This window comes from Podarcis erhardii, assembly GCF_964252035.2.
Source record: "Podarcis erhardii genome assembly, chromosome: 3".
Lineage (NCBI taxonomy): Eukaryota > Metazoa > Chordata > Lepidosauria > Squamata > Lacertidae > Podarcis > Podarcis erhardii.
The window spans coordinates 47,250,482-47,277,503 of NC_138507.1; the positions used below are offsets into that span (position 1 = coordinate 47,250,482).

A 27,022-nucleotide genomic window follows, 5' to 3' on the forward strand; every position below is an offset into this window, starting at 1 on the left:
TCTGAATAAAGAGTTTAATTTGTTCTTGGACAAGTCTTGCGTTCCTAGCCTAATTTTCATGAAGAAAATAATCCATTGTCTTTAGACATATTACTAATTGTAAAAACAGAAGGCACACGTTTTAAACACTATAGTGATAACAATATTTAAACAAAACTGTGTTTATCTAACTGCAAAGAAAACATAAACATGCATATCCTGAACTACATAAAACAAGGCTTATTTTAGAAGGTTAACATCTGCAAATATACAGAGTCCAAAGAAGCACTCTTCTGTCACAGGTATGTACCTATATAATTCTTAATTACACTGGATATAATTTATAAAGTTATATTTTTAAAAATGCAAAATAAAAAATATCTTTACAGAACAACTTTAGGATAGCTATCTGTCAGCAAAGTACAATGTTTTAAAGCCTGGTTCACACATGCATGGCGTATTTATTGTATCCACGTGTGACTATATATGTTGGTAAACCAACACATGAAGGAACTTTAATGTCAGCTGCATAGCACGTAAAGCAGCCAGCGGCGATTTCCATGATTGTGGCAACAAATTCTCCAGCTACCATGATCACAAAGAATGCTGTAGTTATCTCTATATACCTCTTGGATATCAGGAACATTCCTCTATAGGCAGGTACACATGATTGTGTACCCACATACTTGACCTCACAACAGGGTTAGGGGAAGAGACACAACCAAGGATTTCATCAGCTAAGCAATCCTGCTATCTCCAATTCCCTAAAAAAAATGGTGATCTCTGTGTAGGAGTGCAGACCAAGACACACTTAGCATTTTCTGCAGGCTTGTAGAAAAGTGGTAGAAATGAATCAAGTGGTTCCACCTGCCCATTTTTAGTAAAAATAGTTGAGTAAAAATATGAGCCTTAATTTATGACTGAACTGACAGCTGAGATTTATTTCTGGTTGAAATCATGTCCTTCTCCAAGAGTCCCTCCTTTTTCAGTTTAAATTTCAGTGGGTTTTTGGGTACTATTCAATGCTGAAGCAGACTTCTTGAAATAGAAATCCTGCTGTATTATTTTGTATAAGAAGCAACATCAGCAGAATAAGCATGCAACCCAGAGAAACTTACACATGCTAAAGACTCATTAAAATAAAAGAGATACAACTATTTTATACCATCTCACACTTACTGATTTCAGTTCTGGTTTAAATCATTGTTTTAACTGTGTAATATGTTTTACAAATTTTGTTTTTTGTAATGGCTTCGGCTACACTAATAAATCATATTCATTTGCTTCCAAAAGTTGGCTTACTCCAACAGAATAATCCTATCAAGGAAGGAACCTTTGCTTCCAATCATATGGAAGCAAACATATAACATGAAGTGTCCCCCCACTTTGCAATAAATCCAAATGAGATGCGCTTGCTGGATGCATAAAACATGCAGAAACTGAAAAAAAAACAAGGTTGAATCCGTGTACGGGGTTTCTCCTTTGTCTCCTCTTAAATTGTAATATTTTATTATCATTGTTTCAATCATAATCTATCAGATTAATACTTGTGTTTTTAAACTTGGAAGTCTTTGTCTAATTGAAAGGGATTCTTACATAGCTACAAAAATAGTTTAACTGTACATCTGAAAATCAGATATCTAAATGTAGGATTGACAATTAGTGATAGGTCAACTTCTCCTGGCTTGCTTTGTATCTACTTTGTCTTTCAAAGTCTTTTCTTCTGCACCATCACTGGTTCCCCCATCCTTAGGCTCAACCTAGTAGTGTAAGTGGAGAGAGAAACCATCAATGAGGAAGGCTGGCAATAGCCCAGTGCTTAAGTTGCTAGGATTCCTAAAAGCAAGAGACACCCATAGAACTTGTATCATGTAATGCAGGATCTTTAGTGTCTGTCAGCTCTTTGATTAACTAAGAAGGTCACAGATTTTTACGTGTAACTAAAAGTTTAGTTTATTAGGGTGCAATCCTACAATCCCTGGGGACCATAGAACTTTCTTGTAGCAAGAATGAAGGTAGAAGCAATGAGAGACAACTTAAAAGACTAATGCTAAAACTTAAAAATTGAGGTCTCTCTTTTATTTCTTGCTTAGTTTTTGCTACAAGCTTATTTCACTGTTAAAATCTGAGCAGTCTTGAATGATCCATAATATGCATTTAAATGTATGCCACCTTATATTCACATGATTCTTTCTAGTTCAAATATGGAGGTCCACTTGTGAAGTACAGTAACTGGAAACTGTACACGGAATAATGGCTTATCACATTTTAAATCTTTGATTTGACGTTTAACCTTCATGTCAAGAAGAGTTAACTTTTCCCCATTATTCACAGAATATTTTTCTTTGAAAAAAGTCAGCACAAATTCACAGGAAACGGAATTGTCAAATCAATTCCATATAGCAGCATATGAAGTGAGTCACTGAGTGAAACTCTTCTTGATGAGCACATTAGGAAAATTGGCATTCAGTTCTAGGACAACTCTATTATCAATTTGTGAACAGAAGGACACGTCAAGTAAGGAAAGATCTTTGCAAGACTCCAGCAATTTTCTTAAAGAAGCAGGGCTCACCATTCTTGTGCCTAGAAAAGAAAGGGAGGGGACAAAAGGGAAAACCAGTTGAAAGTTACATAAATAAACAGAGTACAATGTGCTATTGGGAAGGTGAGGAAGTGCAATGTTTATTGTCAGTAAAAAGATTTCATTTTAAGGGGGCTTTCCCTTATCCAAATCAATAGTATAAACTGAAGCCTCTCTGACATCCAAACACAGGCTTAAAAGGCAGTGTGGCATAGTGAACCCAGAAGACTTTGGTCACCCCTGAAGCTCACTGGATGGTCTTTATAAGGTTGCTGTAATGATAAAAGGGCTACTCATCTTCTTTGAGAAAGGTAGAATAAAATGTGAGGTGGTGGGGAATTAGCAGAAAGTCACATAATAGTCATTAGTTTCACACTAACTGCCTCCTTTTCTATTATCCTCTCTGACACATACTGGAAAACCAGTTCTATGTACCGTACTCGATAAGTCTTCTATCAGTAAAATGGCCCAGTTAAGACTAGCCCAAAGCACTAACTACAGAAATCAAAACACGCTCTGCACAATCTTTGCAGTGTGCAGAAATGTGGTTTAATTAAAACAAAAGCATGCCTTGTCAATCTGTGTTCCATCCACAACTCCCCAGATGCACCCGCTGTGTTTTTGTGAATATTTAGAGAGGGACATCACTTAGCAAACAGGTCAGAAGAAATCAGACATCATATACTTTCGTCCAAGCTTCATGGCATTAACCATCAAAAGGTATTAATATAACATTTCACAGGACTCGTTCTGAATTTTTGATAGTTGCTCTCATTGGGCTACCTACCCACAATTAGTTTTAAATAATCACAGATAAAAACAGTCAATTTTTTCCTTGTACAAATTATTTGATACAGGCATGTTAAGGTGTGCTTAAGACCACCTTGTTGCCAACAAGCAGAATTTCATTCCTTTGCTTTATTTACCATGTGTATATCTATTCAAAAATCTGAACAGTGGGTTGTATTTGGCTAAGTCCTATTCAGAGTAGACCCACAGAAATGAATAAACCCTAGTCATGCCCATTAACTTCCAGTAGGTTTGCACAGGAGTAGGACTAGCATTGATTACTAGCTGGTGGGGAAATAAGTTAGAACAAGTATCTTCAGATTGTTCTCTAAAATGTTCTTGGAATCCGACAGCTCCCAAGACAGGGAATACTGCATTGAAATGGTGGTGGAAGGGTTAAAGAGTGGCCTGGGAGTTCTGTGGAGACCTTTTGAAGGGAAGCTCTTAGAAATTCAGGCGCAAGATGCCTTTCTGTAGAGGGGACTATGTTTTTAATGTGCTGCTTATTTCTGTACAGAAACTGAGTAACTGCATTTTGAAACTGTCAAGGAAAGCTGATGATTTTGACAGCCATGAAGGGGACAGTTGGAGCTTTTGGCATTCTAGGAAGATGTGGGAGGTTTTTTTTGGGGGGGGGGGTTACAGCATGTATGAGGTAGTGAAATATTCTTGTACAAGGGGGAAACACATTGTTATTCCTCCTTTCATGCCCGGGTGGTTTTACATATTTGAAAATAGAGCTTTTAAATTTGTGTGAACTTACCTAGAATTACAGATTTTAATTCAACGAGTTTGGATAGCAACTGATGTATTGTGCATACAGATGGCTTAAACCCACCACATTCTTCTAAGCTGTACTTTATGCTGCCTGGCTGCAGTCAAAATATCAAAAGGGAGTTTGTTTTTCTGGAGCATGTTCTTTGCCCTTATTTAAGCATAATCCACACATATGCTGCAGTTTATGTGATCACACAGTGGCACTGCATATGGTGCCCTGCAGGCAAGGAACAAAACTATGTATTCCACTTTCACATATTACCCATTTTCATACTTTAATCAGTCCACTAAACCTGGCATTTCTTCGTGGATCGAAGAAAAACAACATCATCCAACAGGGTGACCAAGTTGCAGACTTGAAAATACGTAAGTCCTTTTAGCTGTGCCTCTCAAATTCAGTAACTGCACTGATTCCTGAATGAAAATTTCTACAGTAGAGAAACTAAACATTTTGCTGTGACATCTTTGTCTGTTCTTAATTTTTTGTTATTAGTGCCAACAAGGGAGCTAGATGGGAAAGGGAGCAAAACTAACTTTCCAAAAGAAGGGATTAAAGTTCTCCCTACGGAAGAGATTGCAGAGATTTAGGCAGAGACTGAGCTCAAGAAGGAAGTACATACAGGTGTGGGAGATGGGAGTGAACTGAAGCACGCAAAAGTAGTGAAGGCAAATCAATCTGCATTTTTATGGATTCAGTTATTGTTGTAAGACATCTTCAGCCTTGAAGAGTTTGGAATTTAAAATTTAAAAAATACTTATATCTCATGGCTGCCTCCCAAGCACCTCAGTAGTAGCAGCAGCTTGCAACAAACATTTTAAGATGAATAAAAACAATATGTTAAAGCCTAAGATTTACCATGGGACACCGGTGGCGCTGTGGGTTAAACCACAGAGCCTAGGGCTTGCCGATCAGAAGGTCGGCGGTTCGAATCCCCACGATGGGGTGAGCGCCCGTTGCTTGGTCCCTGCTCGTTTCCGTGCACTGCTCTGGTTTGCCAGAAGCGGCTTAGTCATGCTGGCCACATGACCCGGAAGCTGTATGCCAATAAAGCGAGATGAGCGCGGCAACCCCAGAGTTGTCCGCGACTGGACCTAATGTTCAGGGGTCCCTTTACCTTTACCTAAGATTTACCACACAGCTTAGAAAACACCCAAAGCATCACTAATCCAACAAACCATATCTGTTCTAAAAAGTAAGGTCTTGATTGATCTCCTGAAATGTGCAAAAGAGTCCTTTCTTTGGAAACAAAATTTCAAATCAATATTCTACTGGAATACTAAACAGCATGACTAAATAGAAAAATGCCTCGGGCTTCGATCCTAAACACACGCTTGAACACAATGGGACTTATTTCTGAGGAAACACATAGAACTGGGGAGGCTTTATTAACCACTGCCATGGAAAAATTGGTGGAAGCGTATATTTTAACTTTATACAAGGGGTTTGGTGTATTGTTTTCTTTTGCTGTATGAAAGTTTGAGATCAATCCATCTGTATAGATGGGCTTCTGTAACACCAGCAAAGATGGCAGAATCCTGCTGTCTATGCAGTCACACAGCATGACACTTGTGTAAATGAACAACTCCCTTCTTACCACATTATACTGGAGCAGCATTTTTTCTAGGCCTAGAATACCCAGAACTAGTGCTTTGATTTTATATGTCAATGAATTAGCTTCTTTTGGCTTCCTCTTTACATGCCACAAACACAGGAACATTCATATGAACTATTTAGTATGGATATTTCAAGACTGCGTATCAGAACACAAAGCTTTCCATTATTATTGTACTTTTGGCTAAGATAGTTAACATGATGTGTAACCTATAAAAACAACTCCTTTTTAACCTTCATGAAAAAGCTTTCATTTTGACTAGCAAAAGCTTTCTATGATTTTAAGCTGTAGTTTAAGTTTTAAGCTTTTGGGGCTGGGGGGGGGGGTGCGGCGACAGTCTCTTATACCAATTGCAATAGGAAATGAACAATTATGCTGATTTCTTTTTCAAAAAATAAAAATTTGGTTTCTTTTTGAAGAAAGAAGCCCAACAGAGCACTCTATTATGTGCTCTGCAAGAAACTGTTTGATCATAAGGTTCACACTTTATAAATATATCCTGTCACACGCTATTCAAATTCCAAGAGCTTTTGAAAACCGGCAATTGCAGTTAAAACATTTTCAGGAAATCATCAGAAAACTAGTCCCTTTAGCAGCAAAGGATAAACGATTAAACAAATTTGCTGCCTGCTTCACAATCCAGTAAATCAAAGAATCTGGAATTAAACTGGTCTAACCCCATAATCCATTATGCTTTGAGCCCGTGAGAGCATTCTCACGGAAACTTTTTATATGTGAATCATGAACCCAGTATTTACTTTCAAGAGCACATCTTCTTTTATACAACACATACCTTTATCTTCTGCTGTTGATACAATCAATCGATTTAAAGAAGGTCCAAGTGTTTTGATGGCTACTCACCCAAAATATCAAGCTGCCGGAGATTAGTACAATTTGCAGCAAGTTCATCTATGTCGGAGTCACACACAGACCTGTTGGCTGTCAGAAAGAGCTTTTGCAAGTTTGGGAGTTTACGTGCAAGGTGCGCAAAGCAGCCGGTGCTGCTCTGAAGGGTTGGGCACCAGCCAAGATCCAGCTCCTCCAACAGCGGACAGCCGGAAGCTAGCTCTGCTATTCCATTTTCAGTAATGTTTTTACATCGCCATAAATCCAGTGTACGAAGTTTTTTGCACTTGGCTCCCATCATGCTAGCTATTGTGTCATAGTCTTCAATCTGTGAAGAAATAACACTCATTTGGAGCATACGGGTATTTATACCCTCAATCTTGCATTTAAAATTATGAACCTGTTAGCTGCAGGTTAGCCACAAGTACCACAAATTTCAAGCGTGTTTATAAGCAAATGCTCTTTAATACCCACAGGGAGCCTGCAAAAATTATTCTGTGCAACTTCACACACTTCAGGTCAAGTAGCCCAGGCCTCCTAAATAGGCATGGCCAGCTTGCCAAGAGGTCATGGGTGGCCCCCAGGGACCCCCTCACCTTCATTTTGTGACTATTTGGGATACACCATGTGGTAAATTCTGTATTGAAGCAATTCCATATACTCAGGGAACACAATGTTTAAAAACCTGTTTCATGGTAGAGTATATGGGTGGCAACCATCTTGATAATGTCACTTAGGCTATGAGTCAGTCATGAGTGGCACCATGAATATTCTTCAACTATAGAGGATAATTACTCAAATAAAACTATCTGTATATATTTACTACTCTGCCACAAAATTAAGCATGCTCCTATTTTTAACTGCTTTGCTTTAACCGCTATGTTTTTTAATGGATTTGTTTTATACATATAACATTTTAATGGTGTGGGGGGGGTGTATTGCATTTTTAATGTTTTGACAGAATTGTTTTATTGTGTATTTGAATTAAGTGCAGACACTTTATAATTGATTTTATACTTGCAAACTGCTTAGAAGCCATTTTGGCATGGAAGTGGTATATAAATCAATGAATAGTAGTAGTAATAATACAATGTCTGTTCTGCAGAAGAATTGTGATACATAGGAGCAGGGAAGCTGCAGATCATGGACCAATCACCAATGACACTGTATAGTTTTTTCCTATACTTTTTTTTTGGGGGGGGGAGTACTTTCAAAATGCAGTCATGGCTGCTGCAATCTGGCTGTGTGTGACACTGGAAAGCAGAGGGCGAAATAGGATTGGGATGTAAACTATATAATGTCCACTCCACTCCACACACAAAAAGGTTTTCCATGGCAGATTTCGGCTTCTGCAGTAGAATGTGATGAATAATTATCAGAATTTGAGCTTGGGAGGGGGGAATATACAACTCAAAATCATACACAATCTAGCTCATAATCCTAAAGGTGCATAAGTAGAAGGAACTGAACGTTTAAAAATCTGGAAGTTATATATTTGAATATACACACGCACGTGACAAGCGACATCATCACATGGGAAACACCACAATAGGGATTTCCATGACTTGAACTAAATACATAAATTAATTCTACCCACCTATGACTATACCCAAGAGGATTTCTGCAATTCCTACAATGTAGCCCAAGTGATGAAATAGAAGCTTGGCAGATGGACAGATGTAAATTCAAGCAAACATTTATTTTATCTTTTTATAAGACGTGCATAAGTATTAGATGAAAGGATGAAAACAAGCGGTTAGATTTTTCTGTAAGTGAGCTGGGAAGTCTAAATTCTGATAACATACGCTGAGCCTGGGCTTTAAAAACTTACCATTACACAGCTACCCAGGCTGAGGTGCTGAAGATCTGAACAGAAGTTCAGAATGCTGAGCAGTGCTGTTTGCTGCCATTGGGGAACACATCAGAAGCAAATATAGAAAGCAAACACAAAGAGAAAGGGTCAATTAGACATTAAAGGCTGTCACCACTTTCCCTGAAATTCAGCTCAAAACCTAGGTAACAGACACCACAAATGCCATTTAATGAGTCCCCAGATGCTCTAACCATTGATTGGCTTAGAGTCAAGGTAATCATTACAAGCCTTTATATAATAAGTCACTCTGGATGTGGTTTTGCATGCCCTGAAGACACCTTTATTCCCATGACCTATCAGTTCCTTTCCCTTAGGAAAGCTCTTAGAAGTCTGGCAAATTCAAACAACAAGCAAGGCCACACCAAAAACACAGAGGGCTGGTGACATCCCAGAAAAGTACAGCATCTCTGACATTCACTGATCGGCTGCAGCCTGATGGAACTGCCAATAGAGTCACACAGCATCAGGACCGAGCTGGTGACTTTAATGTCACAGGATGCTCTCGCTGACAAGGGTACTGACAATCATCGAGCTCCTGTCACTAGCAACATACAGATGGAAACAAATACAACGTGCACTTTACAGTCATGTTGCTGCTATTTTAAACATGCTTCTGGTGAGGTGCCACATCATTAAAACACAGCAAGAGAGACTCCACCAGAATATCAGATGCACCTTGCGAAATGGCAAATTTTTTTGAGGTTGCAGTGAGCATTACAACTTTAGGCATATAATACACATCTCACACAAAATAATCACAAACGCATATTCTAAATTAGTAGCCCAAGTTGTCCTGAGATGTAGTTTTCTGTATTTCGTATCTTAGTCTGAAGTGTGAGATTTAGTTTAGAAATAGGCTTGACAGGAAAATAAACTGGGGACCAACATAATTAAATAAAAATTCTAAATGTTTACTTCTAGTAGAGTAAAAACATTAAAATTTTTATATTTTAATGTAACATAATAAGTTTGGTGTATTTCTTTGATTTGAGGCTTGAAAAAGACTTTTTCAGGATTTTTACTGAAGGGGGGAAATGCATAAATACATATCATAGTTAAGCATTGATGAATAGTGAGTAAGCCTTATCCAATCACTAATTATCTGCCTGCAATGTCAGATTCATATAACAATTGGCAATATTGTGCAAAAGTTAGTTACTATTAAAATGTAACCGCCACAGTGGTTGATACGTTTAACGTTAGTAAATTGCTACATAACTTTTAATATTTCTGTAAGCAAATACTGATTTTCAGTATTCAAACATATGTTTGATAACCTCTTTAGTACTGTAATCTTTCTAGACAATTGATTATTACCAATTATTAATGGCACAAATGAGTCCTAATCAGGCTTACTTTAATATACAGACATGATGACTCAATAGGTTTAGTCTTCAAAGGAATATTTCTACAGCATAAGGGGAGACGGAGAAAAGAATGGAAAGGGCAAAGTGCAGCTTTCACAATGCTGCACAAGTCCATTTATTTAATGGTGAAAGAAAATGAAAGCCAGACTAATCAAATATAGTTGGACATGCCTTATTCTACTGTTGTATTTATCAAGCTTTTGTAACACACGCCCCCTTAGCCAACATAAAAATCCCATGTTCCTCCTCAAACCTGGCTCCTGTAATTATTTTATTTGAATTTTCAAATGGAGTGATATGTTGTGACTTTCACATTTTTACTTATATTGTACGTACTGTTTGAAAACACTCATGCCGCCGCCCCCCTGCCTGACCCCCCGATCTAATGGAGATATATTGGGATTATCATAAATATAGCTTTTTGCACTTCAGGATGTTTGTTTATTGTTTGCATGTGTCTTACAGTATTTATTTTAATCTTGTACACTCTGCCTTGGTTAGGCTTCAAATATATTTCTATTCTTTGTTTTGCCTACCTCATAGCAACTGTCACAACTGTGTTGGGCATTGGAGCAATCCTTTGTCTTGGATGGAGGGTAAATTGTAATTTCTGCCTGCCCCTCCAAACATATCCTGTTAAAGTGATCCGGGGGGAGTGGCCATGTCCACGTGCCATGGTGGGGCCAGATGGCGGTCCCCATGGGGGTCACCCTATTTGATATAATTCTTAGGAAGTCCCTGCCTGGATTGACCTACGTGCCAAACCTCTGCGTTCAATACAGTTGTGGCCTGTTTCGATCCAAACCAGTCTATGTGGTCATTTATTTGTCTGCGGGTTGGGGACTGGGGAGCACAATGCCTGGACACGCAATTGAAATGAAAATAAACAAGTTGTATGTTCTATTTAAACAGGGCCACTTTAAGACATATTTAGTAGTGGGTTTTTTGGTGCAAATTAGGACAAAATGTACTGTGCTTTGGGGGGGGGGAATTGCATGTATGTTTGGAAAACTGAAAGAAGTATTTTGTTGCTTCAGGCAACTTTTATACTACAGGGGAAATACAGTGGTACCTCGGGTTACATACGCTTCAGGTTACATACACTTCAGGTTACAGACTCTGCTAACCCAGAAATAGTGCTTCAGGTTAAGAACTTTGCTTCAGGATGAGAACAGAAATTGTGCTCCGGTGGCGCGGCAGCAGCAGGAGGCCCCATTAGCTAAAGTGGTGCTTCAGGTTAAGAACAGTTTCAGGTTAAGTACGGACCTTTGGAACGAATTAAGTACTTAACCCGAGGTACCACTGTACCACCTTTTTTGGGTGGAGCAAGAAGGACTTTAAAGGTGGCAGGGAGAAGATGAGTATGTGCCCAGATTCCAGATTCCTTAAGAAACTAGATTGCAAATAGATTGCAAATCTATTCCCCATTAACCACTGTTAATGCCAGTTCTAAGATGTTACCATGTTGTACAAAATATATAATTATACAAACATAGGTTTGCAACAAGTTCTAAATTATAATTCCTATTATGTACATTCGAATGCAACAACAGCATAAAAAAGTTTGAAATGGTCGGGTAGTTAGTTACACAACATATGAATTGATACTTTATTTTTTAAAATATGACATCCTGATGCTTTTGAATGTAAAAGCACTAGAATCATAGATTTGATAGCTTCATCAAAATATCATGTTGGCTCCAACACAGAAGTGGAAACAGAAAATCAAGATAAGAATCAAATCAAGATAACATACATATACAAGCCAAAATAATGATGTGTATTGTCAAGTTACTATGAACAAAGTACTTTTATTGTCCATTGTGCACCTCAAATGCATCAATGCCAACAAATTCTGGAAGTATGCTGTGAATGCATATTCAATGAATAAAGGATTAAAGAGTCAGCAAATACTAAGACCACCAGCACAAAACTCTTTTGAGTATAACTGTAGTCTTAATTTAGTATAACTTAAAGATTACTTAGATGACTGAAGCAGAATTATAACTTGTAACAAGTGCTTTCAAAAAGTAAGAATATTTAAGTTGTAATTATTTATAATTAGAAAATTTATTACATCTTGGTTTTGTACACAGTTGGTTGCATTTCATGAAGGGAAACTACCGCTGGATTGTTTAAGCAGAAGGCTAGGTCTCTTCTAAAAGGCATTTTCAAATGGTAAAATTGTTCCACTATTGGCCCAACACAGAGATAACTAGCCATGTGCATTGAATAAACATAGGGTGAAGTAGGTTTGCAATAAAACTGGCTGCAATTGCAGCCAATAATTTGAGCCTGAAAATGAAATATGCGTACATGTGGATCTTCTGCCTGCACATACTTTAACAACCCATAGATTACAACAGGTGTATTTCCATTAGCAGCAAGGAAGGTATTTACACATGCAGAACGCAAGCTGTCATTACATCTGTGTGTAAGTAACTCACAAAACAGATCAGGAAAAAAAGATTTTACTAACCTTAAATTTACTAACCTTCGGTTAGTAACAGAAAGATGTGCTATTGCTGAAGTAGAAACTTTGAACAAAATTATCGTGACTGATGCTTTGGCAGTCACTGACTCAGGATGGAGGAAACTTACGGCATCCCCCCCCCCCCGACTTTCGCTTAGATAACTCTCAGGACATCATAGTAGCAATTAGCATTACAGGAGAGAGCAAGTTAAATTACACATGATAGAATGGATGGTATTGAATTCCCACCAGACACATTAAAAATCCTGAGGGATTAGGGAGCAGAGAAATGCAGTAAACTAGGAATGTATCTATACTAGCAGATGCAAGTTGTATTTATTAGCTACAGTCTTAAGTATGAAATCCAGTGATGGCTGTCAACCAACAGAACTGACACTGTTGATAGAACATATTTCGCTTTGTGTTCCCTCAAAATCTGCTCTGGAGCATTGAGGGATCCTTGGGACAGATCTGGGAGGGGGGAGGGGAATTCCTATGTGTGATATTGGATTGCTGGATACTGTCCTAAGAGATTTATTTTTCCTGAATTTTTCAAACAGGAGTACTTCACAGAAGTTACACTCTATTCTGTTTCTGAGGCTTAAGTCTTATCATCACTGATAAAAGAAGAAGAAAAACTTTACCTCTACTTTCGTTCGGTAGAGAATTAGACGTGTAAGGTTGCACAACTTGGCAATGTGATTGAAAGCCTGAGGTGGTAGCTTATCACAGGAGGAGAGATTTAATTCTTGAAGATTCAGACATGTCTCAGCAATGACCTCCAAGCAAGCCTCATTGAGGAAATGACCACAAGACAACTCCAGCCGCACTAGTTCTGAACCACAAACCTTCAAGAATCTGTAAAAAGCACATTGTCATGTGGGTTAATTCAACAAGGAAAGAAGCGTCTTTGCTTACAGTAGTTTAAATTGGGGGGAGGGGACCACCTGGATAAAGCCCAGTTATTTCTCTTGCCATGTTTTAGAAGCTCGAGAACAATGCTATGCATTCCTAATAAGAAGCCTTATTAGGAAAGCAACAGCTTAAACACAGGACTGAGGGGGGAGCATAATTAACACCAGGGACCAAGAGAAAGCAGTTTAACCAGCCAAGAGAAGTTTCCTCACAGCTGCAAGAAGGAAAATTCTGCCATGGAAGCATCATGATACACCTAAACCAGAAAGCTAGAGCCCATTTTGTAAATTACAAAATTGGTACTCAGAAATGCTGCAATGTGTGCATACTGTGGGAATTCAATTGTAGCTTCTGATGTACGTACAGTCAAGCCTCGGTTCTCGAACGGCTCCAATTTCGAACGTTTCGGCTCCTGAACGCTGAAAACCCGGAAGTAAATGCTCCAGTTTTCGAACGTCTTTTGGAACCCGAACGTCCGACGTGGCTTCCGCGTGAGTACAAGAAACTCTTGCAACCAATCAGAATCCGCGCCTCAGTTGTAAAATGTTTTGGAAGTCGAACGGTCTTCTTGAACGGATTACGTTCGACAGCCGAAGTTTGACTGTATATGCAAATAACCACACAGACATGTAATCATCACACATTACAGGTTACTGGGTTCACGCTTGGGTTTTAAGTTAATTTCTACACCGAAATGTCTCCTCTGAAAGCATTTTGTAACTTGTGAAGCAGTTATTTGTGTTCCAAAGGTTTCCCATATATCCTCACAGCATAGCATGTGCCCTAAGCCTAAATGCACTGATATGCTTGCCGCTGTGAGGGACAGTAGTGTCAGGGAGACCCGAACGGCATGCACACCGTACATTTAAAGCATCCCCCTCAAGAATCCTGGGAACTGTAGTTTTTAAAAATGTGTTTTGGGAATTGTAGTTCTGTGAGAGTTAGGCTACAGTTCCCAGGGTGTTCTGGAGGAAAATGTGCCTTAAAATATGGTGTGTACACAACCCGGGAAACAAGAGAATGATGATGGCAGAAACTACTGTCTCTAGATTAATTGTGACACACCAAGAAGACAGTAAGGAAGGGACAGTGTCGGGATAAGTGAGTACAGGCACAAGGCACATCTAAGCTTATTTGCAGACCAGATCATATTCACAAAGTCCAATAGAGTAAAAGCAAACTTTCTTAGGATCTGTATTTATTATTGAACTTATTCTAATGCAGTTTTCCATTGATCAGAAGAAGAATCCTCTAGAAGTACTAACATAGATTTTGTTTCATTAAATATTATTAGTATTAATTATACCATGGAATTGAAATTTTAAGACACATCAAGCCCTAGAATTTTGGCATCACATTATTTCATACACATTTTACATACATAAGAAGCATACTGTAGAGGCTAATTTTTGTAACATTATTGTACTGCGAAATTTAAGACCATAAGACACCAAGCCAACTTTATTCAAGTAATGTGAACATCCTAGACAAATTCTTACATAAGCATTCCTTTAATTTTCACTCCCCCCAAATCCCGCCCCCACAGAATAAATGTAAATAGATTTGTTTCATTGTCTTCACAATTTACAATGTTACATGTAAGAAAGGGATTGAAATCTCAACTTTTAAAGTATAATTTCTTTAAAATATAATTTCTTGCTCCCAAAACACTCAAATATTTTGCAGCAGCATAAACTTTATGCTGCTACAATTGACATTAGCAAATGTTAAAAACTCTGCTGCTCTTCTGATGCCAAATCAGAATTATCCGTATGTAATATGATTATGCGCACCATTTTCTCAATTCACATGCCATTCTTTCACTGACAGAGCAATATAAAATTATTCAAATATATATTACTAAGTTTGATTTATTGTCCCAATCAGTATTTCCCAAACTCCCTTTTTAGCTCAAGCCCAGAAGTTTAGCAAACTTAGTAATTCTCAAAAGTAAAACATGATGACATTCTTATATAGCCCTAAGGAGATGGACATTATCAATAAGTTAAATTACCTTCAGCTTTGCCTCAGGATGTTCACATGCCTGAAGCATTCTGTCCTCTCATGGTAATATATCCTTTGCTTGTCAGATTTCTTAGATCACTATTCTAATTTGTTCTATTTCCTTGGAGTTAATACATATTCTACCGATACTCAACATCTTCAGAAATATAAACAAATAGCTAGCTAGCTATATCTTTAAAGGACTATAAACATAATCTAAAGTTTGGCCCCCAAAGGATAGATATACTAGGCAAAGCTACCTCTTGGTTTCTTTCTACCTAAAAACTAAAATCCTGGACAACTTACTCATCGGTCCAGAAGCATCAATATACTGTAATAAGATGGGCTGAGGATTGCAGCCTAACAGTGTTCAACCAATGAGCTGGGTCTAGGCTAACCACAAGAGGAGCTCTGCCCATATAGCCCTTGAAAACCTGGACCAGCAGGCAGAGGGACCTTCAGAAACCATATGGGAGGTGATGTGGGGAACTGCAGGGGCAAGGGAGAGGGAATTGCTTCTGCTCCCTTCTCCCACTGAGTCCTTCCATGTATCTTTCATTTGCAAAAGGTAGGTCTAAATCCAGCCCAATAACTTCTAGATGGACAGTTACTTTTTAAAGAAATATGTCTGACATAAAATTTGCTAATATTAAAAAATTAGGTTAAAAATAGCAAACCACTTTTAAATCAGTACCATACAAACGATTATAGCCCAGTCTTTCATGAGTTTCCATTCTCCACTAAGCATCAAATAATATTTTTCAGCTCTGTCTATAAGCATCTTGGGTCATCATAATTCCTTAACCTGACTTCCCAATCTAGTAGAGAAGCTCCAAGGGCGCGAGGCTACTACTATTATTGAACTGACCATGAGGATGTTGTATAAATGATGTTGAATATCTGTAAATAAAGTGAGTATATGAGTATGAGTATATGAGTATAAGGTATATGAATCAAAACTAATATGAAAGCCAGTATTTCGCTTGACTGGGTTAAAGGTTGGGAACTCAAGTTCTGCTGTCCTGGCTAGATTGTCTATCACAAAATCAAAACCCACCCAACTCCTGGCACTAATATGTGGAACTGCAACATTATCGAACTCTTCTCGCTAGCTTCTCTGTTACTGCTAATCTTTTAGAAATGACATTATGTTCCCAATTCTTCAGTGAAGCCTACCTTCTCTGACCCAGTAAACATTGCTCATTTCTCTCAGATAGGTAATTGTTGCCATGATATAGGGATCCGTAAACACAACAGTGGCAAGTCACAGGCCTCACTGCTTTAGTTATGGGTCCACTTACATCTCTACCATTGTCAAATACAGGTTTAGTGGCCAACTGTTTGACAGGTGGAAGGGAAATGGCATGGGTTAAAATGGCAGAGACTGCAGAGAATTAGGCTGAACTTACCCTCAACCTTCACTCCAAGAAGAGAGCAACACTGCCTCTGACACACACAAAAGCCAGTTGTTAGAAATGTAGTTATGTGTCAAATTCCATTCCCCCTCTGCTGCTGCAAATCCATGTGTAGAAACCGAGTTTGAATTACTCTTGCTGGATTAGGGCCATGTGAAAAAGAAACAAGAGAAGGTTTCCTGTCCTAACTGAAAGGAGTGGCAAGGAGGGGTATGGGGATGATTCTCAAATATTTAATACATCATGATTTGGAGCACTGACCTGCTAAAAGCAGATAGAGAAATGGTTCCTCTGTTTCCAGTCCAAGATAAATTCAGCCACTGGACAAGGATACAGCGAGACTGTAGGTATTCTAGAGCTGTGTCGTTTATTCTTGCCCAATAAGGTTGCAAACTGAGGTGAATGTACTGTAGAGGATCACAGCAGTGCTGATAAAGTAGCTTACATGTCTGCGATAGTCTACACAGATCTGGGACTGCAAGGTGACTCAAAATCAACTGGATAAGCTAAATTGAAAACACAGAAAAGAACATCACACCACTGTCCTTAAAATTACAATTTCCACTGCATTTGATGATATATCCCATTAGTTCACTGATTTTTAAAAACTGAATACACTTAAGGAGAAAAACATTTCCTGTTCCTAGTCATTTTTCTATTTAGTGCTTCTTTTGTACCTCTCTACCTTGCTTTTTAAAATACTTTACATAATTAAACTTCATTTTTAAAAAAACACCTGCTTTTCTCTCTTTAAGGGTTTTTAAAACCATGCATTAACATAACAGAAGGTATTTCTGCTTTCAAAATTAAAAAAACAACATCAGTTGAGTCCTTCTCTCTCTCTCTCTCTCTCTCTCTCTCACACACACACACACACACACACACACAGCTTGCCCAACACAAACATACAAAATCAGCTATTTCATTATTTGGCATGATTATGTTCTTTTTAAGTTCCATTAATTTCTATCAGAGAGTGAAGCACATTATTAACTCCCTTCCATTGAACTTAATAGGGCTTGATTGTGTTCACCAAAAATGCAAATGCCCTGAGATCTTTGGATGAAGGGTGGGATATAAAATAAATAAAATAAAATAAAAGTTAGATCTCTTGAAACCCTATAAATTAAGATACATGGGATATAAATATTAGAAATATTCTACTAGTTATTCAGAATTTAGCCACATGACTTATATGTTGTCACATAGCCAAAACAAGAGTCAAGTATAACAACTCAAGTTTGAACAGAAAAATCAAGTTTGACATTAATATAAAAGAACCAAAATCCACACTGAACTGTTTGCTCCAAATGCTGTCAGAGATACATGATGGTTTTCGTTGTATTGTAAGCAAAACAGAAATATAGGATTTTCAGAATTGCAGACTGACTTATTTTACAATGACACCATAATATCCAATAGCTGCGCTGGTGATGGAGTAGGAATCAAGTCAGTCCTGCGCAAGAAGCAAGTTTTCTTCCATACTATGTGTTATTGTGGTTCACGTAGATTGCACTGTTAGTATTTTTTGTTTGTTACAAAAATAGGATGAGGCTGAAATGCTTTGTATGCTGTTATTTGTGAGCCCACACACCAGCTAGTCAAAGAAGTACAAAGTGAATTTTCAGACTGCTAAATTGACAACATTCCTTGCTATTGCAGTGAAAATTGTAAAGGAAGGTTTAAAAGGAAAATAGTGTTCTTTTAAAGAGAACAAAATTATGCTTCTCATATTTCTCTACTATAACATGGTTAATAAGGATATGAAAAACTCAATAATGTCCCCTTTAACTAATTTCATTTTAAATGTATCTGATAATCTACACATCACTAACTCTGCATTAGAGATAAAAAAATCTTTTAACATGTCAGTATCAACACCAGAAAAGTTAATCCCACTTTAGACTAAAATTACACTTCATGATACCTGAAATGAAAAGGGTATAATGAAATGTCAGTAAGATTATGACATTAAGATGTAACTGAAGTACTTTTTTTGCTTTTGATTAAACAAAGATAACAGCTTCCAAGCCTACAGGCTAATAGCCATTAATCATTACTACTTTAGAGTCTGGTGTCTTGTCAGAAATTTGCTCTGTGTGTGTGTGTGTGTGTGTGTGTGTGCGTGCACCCTAGCATAAAGCACAATTTGATACTATAATGAATAAGTGAGGAGACATGATGTGTTCAGAACGACTCCCAGAATGCTGTTGAATATCTGCTTTTAAAAACTAATCCTATAACATGCAGAGTCTCTTTCAAACCACTGTGGTTATTATGCATTACTGAAGAAAAATGGCAGCTGTTGTCCATTTCTGACGGCTTTTCTTTTAAGTCAGTTTACATAAAAGAAAAGAACTGTGGAGCGAATTTTGAAATATTTCTAAGACTTGTATTAAAAAAAGGAAGAAATTGAAGAGTAATAGTTCCCAAAGTGAGACTGGTGTTATAGCCTTAACAAATGGCAGGGATTTAGAGCAGGGGTCAGCAACCTAAGGCCCGTGGGCCACAAGCGGCCCAAGGGGGTCGTTTAACTGGCCCACGAGCTGCCCCCAAACCGAGTCGCTCGGCGAGCCCCCACATGCTGCGCTAAACCAGAAATCACATCTGCACATGTGCAGGCGCCGAAAACATGTCTGTGCGCAATTCGGCCCATGGAGGGATCTCTGTTGGAGTGAACCGGCCCAGGCAAGGTAAACCTTGGTGACCCCTGATTTAGAGTGACTACCTTTCTCTTTACAAGAGGGGAAAATATACATCCCCTTGATTTGGTTTAGTATGAATATCTATCAATCAGTTTTCTCCATAATCAATACTATACAGCAAACATTGTATACAACAAACACTGTATTTGAATAATTTCAAAAATTATTTTGCATAGTATAACCAGCAAGGATAAACTATGCTTGCAAAGGTTATTTTCCATAACAGAACAAAAGAAGAAAGCTATTTTCATTGGGGGGGGTGGAGTTCCATTAACAACAGAATTTCAGCTAGCTTTTTGTTGGATTTTGGTATTTTTACAAAATATTATTTGGATTTGTTTAATACCACTTTGAGAAGAACTCATCATTTATTTAAAACATATCAAGAAAATGGGATTTTGTTTTTAAAAATTATGGGCAGATTCCAAAGGACTATGAGTGAAGCCATTACTAATCATGGATATGAAGCTATCTTGTACCCTTGTATCCTAATTGGTTATGGCAATTCTGCTTTAAAGTAAGAATCCCCACTCCTTTACCTCATAAGGCAATTTATCAAAGTATCCATTAGTTGTCCATTCCTTGAAGGCAGCCGCACTAAACTGCTTATTAAGGATGTCCATGTTGCAGCTGTCTTGCTCTCCATCTTCTTCTTCATCATCATCATCCAGATCATTCATATCAATCAATGACGTATTAAGAGAAAGCACAGGCCTCTCTCTCAAACCATGTAGTACTACTGCATCCAACTCGGTGTAGTAATCCAGAAGAGAACTATTCACTTCTAGACGAATTAGGTTTGTAGGAAAGTTTATCCGTTTGATACTAGGTGCAAACCGACGTGCCTGAGGTGAATTTACCTTGGTGGGTGGCTCTGACCAAAGGATTTCCCATCTACAAAAATAAAAGTATACATGTAACACCATTATTAGACCAAAAATTTTTTTTTAGTATTGGTAATGAAATTAAGTTCAAGTTGATAAAAAATACAGCATGAAGAAGACTAAAAGGGGGCTGATATAAAATACTTATTAAGTTTTATGAGATAGAAGAGTTAAGAGTATCTCACAAAATAAAAAGGTTAGATAATATACTAACATTATTCACTGACTCCGATGTTGATTTCTTCTTAATGTAGCACAATTTACACAGGTTGAGGAGGGAAAACTGAGAATGCACAGTGAACATGCATTTCAATAAGTGAACAATTAAAGGGGCTATTTAAAAAATTGAAGGTAATTGCAGATGAAGTGATAACCAACATATGTGTTTATGTGAGTGTTTTTCCAGACAATGGCTGTACAGACAGCACACATTTTATGGCAGAAGATTTTTCTGAGCCTTGATGAAGAAGAAATGGTCTTCTTGGGATGCCAACTAGTACATGCCCAGTTTATGCAATCCACTATTTTGGAAATAAAACTTTAAAGATATTGTGATAGCTCAAAAAGATGGAATTCTGAAGCCATTTCAAGAGCTATTTTGCCCAAGGACTGGCTTTATAATGAAGAAGCCATTGGTAGTCCACTGTGGTAACACACAAATGCCCACCATTAGGTTGAGAAGATTATGTTGAAATCCAAAGTTCTTCTGCCTTGAGATCTATGGATTAAGGATGGTGTTCAAATTTAGTAAATAATGATGAATAATAACATGTGATGCAATGTTGTCATTCTTAAGAGCTACTGTTTAGCTCCTTGTCACCTATAGCAGCAGAGAAGTTTTTACAGCACAACAACTATAGGTCCCATGCTGAATATATTGAGATGCCACCTAAGACAGAAGATTACAGGGCTATCATTGCCTAATTCTAACCTGGCCCCAAAAGCTATTTGGGATAATGGCTATATGGAAGCTCCATGTTCAGATATGGTATGGCACACTGAATATCATTTGCTGGAAAAGTTTATTGCCTTAAAGACCTGATGGTGGGCTTTATGGAGGCAACTGGTTAGTCACTGGGGAAATAAAGAAGAGGAAGTAGGTGGATCTTCCTACAGAGATCTTCTTATAATCTTCAGGACCTGTTGAAGACCAGCCAAGGAAGGGTTTGTGTCCTCTGTGCCTCTAACCCCACACCTTGTTGGTGGGTCTCAGCATCATTGGACCCTGTATGAAACATGTCTACATACATATTGCTTAAAAAAAACAACCCTTCAAAGCATGGTGACTAAACATCAACTTTGTCTGGATACCTATTCGGACATTTGGAGGGCATATGTTGCACTGTATGTGTAAATTAAGATTGATGTACTTATGTTTATTGTATTGTGAATATGAGCTGACTGTTTTGTTTTCTTCCCCCACTCTCTTTGTGTTGTATTCCCCTACTCTTTCATTAATAAATTTGTGTGTGTGTGTGTGTGTGTGTGTGTGTATCACATCTCATTTCAAGGAAATGAAAAGTAAATTAATAAGTTGAATTACCTTACTTCAGCAGGCAGCGTTTGGGAATAAGGACTTGCAGAACATGCCAAAATCCTAACCACAGCACCAGGGTGATAGGTTTCCAGGACATGTATTGCTGTGGGATAAACTGGTTCATCAAAAGCAAGCTCTACATAGTCGTGACTATGGAAATTGGGTGGTGTCCTTGTGAAAGGTGACCGTGCGCTAGGACAGACTTCCCACCATGTTCCGTAAGTTCGAAATACAGCAGTCTGCGTGAAGTCACCAGAGCTAGGGTACACATTAGGAGTTCCAGCCAAATTCCACATGGTGTATGACATGCTGTTTTCACTACCATAATGGGAGCTGAAATCCAACACTTCTTTGGCATATTGGACCACTTCGACATTGATAGGTAAGGCTCTGTTTGATTCAATAGCTCTCCGATTGTTCATAGGTTCGCCCCTTGTAGCTGTCCTGGCTCGGCGTCGAAGGCAAATGTAGTAAAACATGCTCAGAACTGTTAACATGGGAAATGCTGGTGATATCCAGATAGCTATTATCAATTTGCTAAAGGTCAGGGATCCTCAAGAGACATGCATTGCTTCTTTGTGGTACGTTTGGAAAAACCAACAGGCACCTAAATCAAAACAAAAACAAAGAACAGTCAATACAAAAACTATTCAAGAAACAAAATTGCTTTTACTAGTTTGAGTTGGCCAGCCTTAAGTTGCCACTGCAACATTTGGGAAAAACAAGTTAGTAAAAGTTTCATTAAAATATTATTGTCTAACAAAATGTCTCATATTGCCTTAAAAACAAAGCTTGCCGACAAATCTTAGTTTTCACTTCATTTTTTGCAGTAGTAATAGTGAAAAGGCATCCAATTAATTTCAGAATCATAACCTTGGCCGCTGTACTCAAAATAACATCATTTTGCATGAAAAGGCAGCATCACCAAACATGGACAGGTTATATAGCTATGCTGCCCTGCAATCTCACACCTCATTCACCATATGGAGTAGCAGATCACTGTGGTCCAAATGACATTAGGCTACATTGATCAAATCTGCCAAAAGCATGAATAAAATCCCCAAAATTAGAGAGATGCTATAATTGTTGCACTAAATGCTAACAGGCTTCACGGCAAGCTACATCTGCTGAAATCCCCCTTCTATGTAACTATTAAAAGGTACAGAAACCCCATCCTCTTTTTATTTATGTCTGACTCTAGAAATAACTATTCTCCACACATTATTGAATTAAAACAAGCAAGTCTATTGTTCCGCATGAATCTCTTTGCTAATGTAAATGTCTTATATTAGAAATCAGCATCTTTTGAGGTAAGAATAATGCAGCTGACCAAATACACCCTACTGATGGCATTAGTTAACATGCTCTGCAAGAGTTCCTTTCATGGGTAACTTTAATTTTGAAAGCATCTTCTGTGCTAACCAGATCTTGCAGTGCATCCCCAATGTCACACACCATGTTTTGACACACGAGGTGTATATTTTTAGGATTCACCTTAATTTTGTAATTGTCAGTTTTTAAAAGCTGTTTTCAATATTGTGTTTTCATATTGTAGTCCACCTTGGGACCTTAGGGTGAAGTGTGGGTTATTAGAAGAAGCAGAAGGAGGAGGAGAATAAGAATTTGCATCTGAAAGCAGGCAAAGTATATAAATATGAGATGCACAGAATGGAGGCCATACTGAACAAATATATCAAGTTGTCACACATTTCAAACACCTAATAGAGTCACACTTAGTAAATCAAAACCTAGAAAAAATTAAAAAACACTTTATAAATTCAATATACAATAAATTTAATTAAAATTTTGTACCCCCAAATAAAAGTATAAAAGATAAATGAATAAAAACTGCTTTGCCATTGCCCAGAAATATTAACTTAAAGCAATGTTAATATAATTGAAGCACTTAAAAAAGATAATTTATACATATTAATTTCAAATACATAATTACTACATTAACATAAGGAGGGAATGAAGCTACATTTTAATAAAAAGAACAAAAAGTTATGTGTTCAAAGTGCCTTAGTAATCCCAGAATTGTATTAACCTTGACAAATATACTTATGTACAGACTTATGAGCCAAGATGACCCCCAAATTAATCTTCTTGTCTCTGCTCTTAGCTGTTTATCTTCAGCGGCAAAGAGAAGTGCCTATAACCTGTTGAATCTGCAACAGGGATGATGAAATACTTCTTAAAATAGATGCAGTATTTGTGTAACAAACTTTTACTCGAACATGCACAACACAAACCTAAATGTTGCCTGCATTTCAAAGGCAAACTATTGCTGGAAAACAAAGCCAAGAAGGTAGAGATAGCTTAATTCATTTCAACGCTATAAATTTTTAAAAGATATTTAATCTATCTTCTCAGAGAGAACTGTTTTTGTTTTGACAGCTCCAGAATGACGAGTAAAACTCCACTGTTCTACAGATTTATCTGTTCATGCTCAAGAACATAAGATGAGCCCACTGCACCCAAAACCTCTGTAGTTCAGGGTATTTTCTGTTTTCACAGTAGCCAAGCAAAACTTCACAATCCAGACATGAATGCAAGAGAACTCTCCCACCCGATATCCAGCAACTGGGATGCTTGCACTCCATTCAGTAGCTGAGCAGAGATTTCGCCAGTGCCAACAGTCTACTCCATCATCTTCTGCTTCAAACTAGATGCTTTATTTATTTTACGTAACGTGCATCATGCAAAACAGTACACTTGCCAGCAACCCACTCTGCTGGAGGTCCACTTCTACTAGGAAATGTCAAAGCCTCCAAAATGACTCCCACAAATGTTTCTTATTTACACCTTGTTTTCCCCTCCGGAACATACTATAGAGAAAGTGAGTTGGACATCGCCCAAGAGTTCAGATTCAACCCAGCGGATGTTATTTGATTACTTGTAATAAGGTATGATATAGTGGTTAAGGTGTCAGACTAACCTGTGATACTCGAGTTCAAAACCCCAATTCAGTTATAAAACTCAGTGGCTGACTTTGGGACGTCACTGTCTCTCAGCCGAACCAACTTGACGGGGTTGTTGCGAGGATCAAATAAGAAGAGCCTGAACTTCCCGTTTCCCCTTATAAATTCCCCTATCAATCTAAATTAAAGGCTACTAAATCCTCACTATATCTGTTCCCCCCGTCCCAAGACATTAGTTTCTTCTCAATTTTAACAATTCAAAACATTCCTGTATGTTCAGGTCCTGTAGAATTGTCCCTAACATGTGTCATTTGAACAACTTCAACCTCTTCTTCATAGACCTTTCACCATGTCCTTGTTCTCCATACCGTACAAAATACCATATTTTTTGCTCTATAAGACTCACTTTTTCCCTCCTAAAAAGTAAGGGGAAATGTGTGTGCGTCTTATGGAGCGAATGCAGGCTGTGCAGCTATCCCAGAAGCCAGAACAGCAAGAGGGATTGCTGATTTCACCGCGCAGTGATCCCTCTTGCTGTTCTGGCTTCTGAGATTCAGAATATTTTTTTTCTTGTTTTCCTCCTCCAAAAACTAGGTGCGGTTTGTGGTCTGGTGCGTCTTATAGAGCGAAAAATATGGTAACTGCCTCCCACCACTTTGTCACTGCCTTTTCCACTTCTCTCCATTGGTATCCTCTCACTCCCTGCATTCATTCAAAACCTCATCAAATTCAAGGCTTTGCACAACCATCTCACTCACGATATTGCAGGGTGGGGCAGGTTTTCAGGCTTCTTGGATCTACAGTAGTTTGGGTTTGTTGGTTGTTGTTGTTTACTAGAAATTCAACCAGTAAAGTGCAAATGGCACACCATTAGAATTAAAGAACAGAGTGTCTTTTGAGCACATCTGGAAACTAGGGGTTCATTTACAGTATCAGAACTGAATAAAGCTAACCGTCCTTTTAACACACAGTCCACTCCTGGCTACCTTATGTTTTCTTCAGTACAGCAGCCTATTGAAAATCTTCTTGCTGTTGCCAAATGCCAAGTAGGTAACCTTTGGTGATCTACTATAAATCACCACCCCTAAACGCTGCGTGTAGATCGCGATCTGCTTCTAACCACTCCTACTCTATTGCTTTCCCGGAAGCCTGTTTTATTACTAGCCTAACCTCTCTCCCTCCCTCAATAATAATAATAAAGCATTGCCACATCATTTAAAGTACACGCAGGAATGACCTCCAATAGGGAAAAACTACACGCAATTTTTAAATCATGCGGATTCAAGGGTAGGCCTTATTAAAAACCTAATCACAAGGTAGTTTGGAGACACGTGTTAACCATCACAAATAACTTATTCCTTCGCCAAGATCTTGCCCGCTGTGGAATTAAAAAGAGCTCCTTCGCAAAAGGGCTTTATTCCGCCAAGGGGAAAACACTGCATTATTTGCAAAAGAAAGGAGGGAGGGGAGAAGGGGACTCTGCCATCCGTTGGCCTTTTCTCAAGTCTTCTGATGCGGCCAGAGATAAGACAACTAGTGGCCTCGAAGCCCTCGCCCCTGGCTTCCAAAACCCCCATGCAAGCTACCAGGGCAGACCTCTGAGCAACAGGGGGCGGCCGCCAGGTGCTGACTCCGGCCTCGCCCTCGGCCAGAAAGGAAAAGGCTGCCCACCCATTTTCATGCTTACTGTTCAGATAATCTTCGCTCCGCTGCCCGAGCCAGCTCTGGGCAGCGGGACGCATTCGCGACCGGCGCCGAAGCTACCGCCGCCATCTTTGAAGCTGGCGGGCGCAGCTCACGCGACGCGCCATGACGCCGGGCGGGGTTTTGCTCGCTCGCTCCTCCTTCCCGCTCAGTTCATCTGCTGGCAGCGGGAGCCTTGCCTGGGCAACGTTTGCAGCGCTCTCTCAAGCAGAGTTTCTTAAACGTTTTGTGACCGGTTTTGCCATGCTTGGGCAGCCGTGGCAATGTACACACACGCTTTTTCTAGTTTTTCCCTTGGCCTTTTATCGCCTTTTCTGGGCTGCTTTCGGGATAGTTTGCCCTTGCTCCCCAATCCTGCACAATCCAAATATTGGATTTCGTAACTACATTAAGCAGCCATTCAACTATTTCCTCAGCTACGCTTCATGTTGCATTGCCACTGCAATTTATTTTGAAATCCACATTTTGTGCGATCTTCGATTCTGTGCCTCAAGGCCTCAGAAGGCACTCTGCTCTTTTTGACTGCCCATACCCAGAGCCTTGATTCATCCTTAGCTGTGGATAATGTTGATATCAGCAACGGCGCAACTGTAAAAAAGGATTGAATTATATAAAGCAACCTGACACAAAACAGAGACC

General features: G+C 38.6%; 1 protein-coding gene and 1 long non-coding RNA gene across 5 annotated transcripts in view; one reads left to right on the top strand and one right to left on the bottom strand.

Annotated features, from left to right (window-relative positions):
• FBXL4 (F-box and leucine rich repeat protein 4) lies at window positions 1-26,497 on the bottom strand. Of its 4 annotated transcripts, none has more exons than XM_081857094.1 (8): window positions 26,367-26,497; window positions 21,765-22,365; window positions 19,877-20,231; window positions 16,894-17,138; window positions 12,943-13,156; window positions 8,417-8,488; window positions 6,601-6,913; window positions 1-2,562 (listed from the first exon to the last, which is right to left on the bottom strand). In XM_081857094.1, the coding sequence occupies exons 2-8, from the start codon at window positions 22,253-22,255 to the stop codon at window positions 2,399-2,401; spliced, it is 1,854 nt and encodes a 617-aa protein (XP_081713220.1). In that variant the 5' UTR covers window positions 22,256-22,365; window positions 26,367-26,497; the 3' UTR covers window positions 1-2,398. The 4 variants fall into 4 exon arrangements, with proteins under 4 accessions (XP_081713220.1, XP_081713221.1, XP_081713223.1 ...); XM_081857095.1 differs by having other exon boundaries at window positions 26,351-26,463; XM_081857097.1 differs by lacking the exon at window positions 26,367-26,497 and adding an exon at window positions 26,276-26,294.
• The window catches only part of LOC309339476, a 464,046-nt gene that overhangs the window by 88,838 nt on the left and 348,186 nt on the right, over window positions 1-27,022 (top strand). The gene's annotated exons all lie outside the window — the stretch shown is intronic.